We start from the raw sequence: 1,330 nt of genomic DNA, 5'->3' as shown, positions 1-1,330 counted from the left end.
ACGCGGGCCACGCGGGCCACGCGCCCACCCACCTGCCACCCCACAGCCGCCGAGGCCCCGGGGAGGGAAGCGCGGACGCGGCCAGAGCCGGCGCCAGGCGCCAGGAGCACAGCAGCCAGGGGAGAACCAAGACCGGGAGCAGGTTCTGTCCCAGGTCTTCCTGGGCGAGGTTTTGGGTGAGCACAGAGGACAGACCTCAGCCCACAGCTCACCGCTGGACAGGGACACAGACGGCAAATATGGCCCGGGTGCCCAGTGAGGGAGAGAAGCTGCCACTGCAGGGTGTGGCGATGTCTGTCTATGGGGAGGGCCCGCAGGTCCCGCGGAGGACAGCGAGGGCCCCGGAGGGCTCGGCGCGGACCTGCTTTGCCGTCCCTCACTTGGTCAAGGTGCTGGCAGAGGGCCTGGCCAGCCTTGCCCCTCCGCCCGTGCCCTGGCGGGCCCAGAGCAGGCGCGTAGGCGTGCGCTGACGAGCGTGGCGGAGGACACACGCACCTTCCCTTCGATGCCGATCCCGCAGTCGGCGGCCTGGATCATGCTCACGTCGTTGCCTCCGTCACCTGGGGTGGACAGACACTGCGATGGGAAGAGCCGGCCCGGTCCCGTCTCTCTCCTAACGGAGGAGCGGGGGCGGACCGTCCCGGACGCGGCTGAGGTCAGCCTGCTGTCCCGGTCGGACCGGGACCACGGGGCGCGGCCTCACCGATGGCGCAGGTGCGCTTGTGCGTGTGCGTCTGCAGCAGCTTCACGATGCGGGCCTTCTGCGTGGGCGAGCAGCGGCAGCACACCACGGCGGGGCACTGGCAAGCCAGCTCCATGAGCTCGTGCTCGTAGTACCGCAGACAGACCTGCAACGTGGGCCGCGTCACGCCGACCGCAGCCCTGGCGGCCTGGACCGCCACGCGCAGCCGGAGCAACGCCAGGGCAGCCCAGCGGCCTCTCTAACGTGTGGGGCCAGTAAGTGACACCGTGACACTGCACGACATCCCTCAGGCGGTCCCCGCACAGCAGGGCTGCACCTAGCTCTGCCGAGACAGCAACAACTTAAACAGCAGCAGAGACTTGCAGAAGCAGCCTGAGGGCGTAATGGCCTCACCTCCAGGGAGTCCCCCGAGAGGACCAGTGCACAGTCCTGCTTCCTGCGAAAGGCATTCAGCTCCAGGTGGGCCTCTCCTCGACTGCTCACCTGGGAGATGGGGGAGAAAGCCCATGTCACGACGCTTTTCCAGAACCCGAGGCACTTTGTGCAGGAGGCCCCGTTAGGATCGGCTCCTGCCAGGGCCCCTGCAGCGCTGGAACAAACTCGTCAGCACTGATGTTCTCTCCACGA

General features: G+C 68.0%; 1 protein-coding gene across 1 annotated transcript in view; it reads right to left on the bottom strand.

Annotated features, from left to right (window-relative positions):
• ATP9B (ATPase phospholipid transporting 9B (putative)) overlaps positions 1 to 1,330 on the bottom strand; it is a 181,745-nt gene that overhangs the window by 17,490 nt on the left and 162,925 nt on the right. The window contains exons 24-27 of the mRNA XM_025048153.1: positions 1,097 to 1,186; positions 704 to 848; positions 388 to 560; positions 33 to 160 (exon numbers count right to left, since the gene is read on the bottom strand). Of these exons, the coding sequence (XP_024903921.1) occupies positions 33 to 160; positions 388 to 560; positions 704 to 848; positions 1,097 to 1,186 (536 nt within the window). The remainder of the gene's footprint in view (positions 1 to 32; positions 161 to 387; positions 561 to 703; positions 849 to 1,096; positions 1,187 to 1,330) is intronic.

This window comes from Pteropus alecto, unplaced genomic scaffold (genome assembly GCF_000325575.1).
Source record: "Pteropus alecto unplaced genomic scaffold, ASM32557v1 scaffold14, whole genome shotgun sequence".
NCBI lineage: Eukaryota > Metazoa > Chordata > Mammalia > Chiroptera > Pteropodidae > Pteropus > Pteropus alecto.
This window is presented reverse-complemented; position numbering and strand designations above follow the sequence as displayed.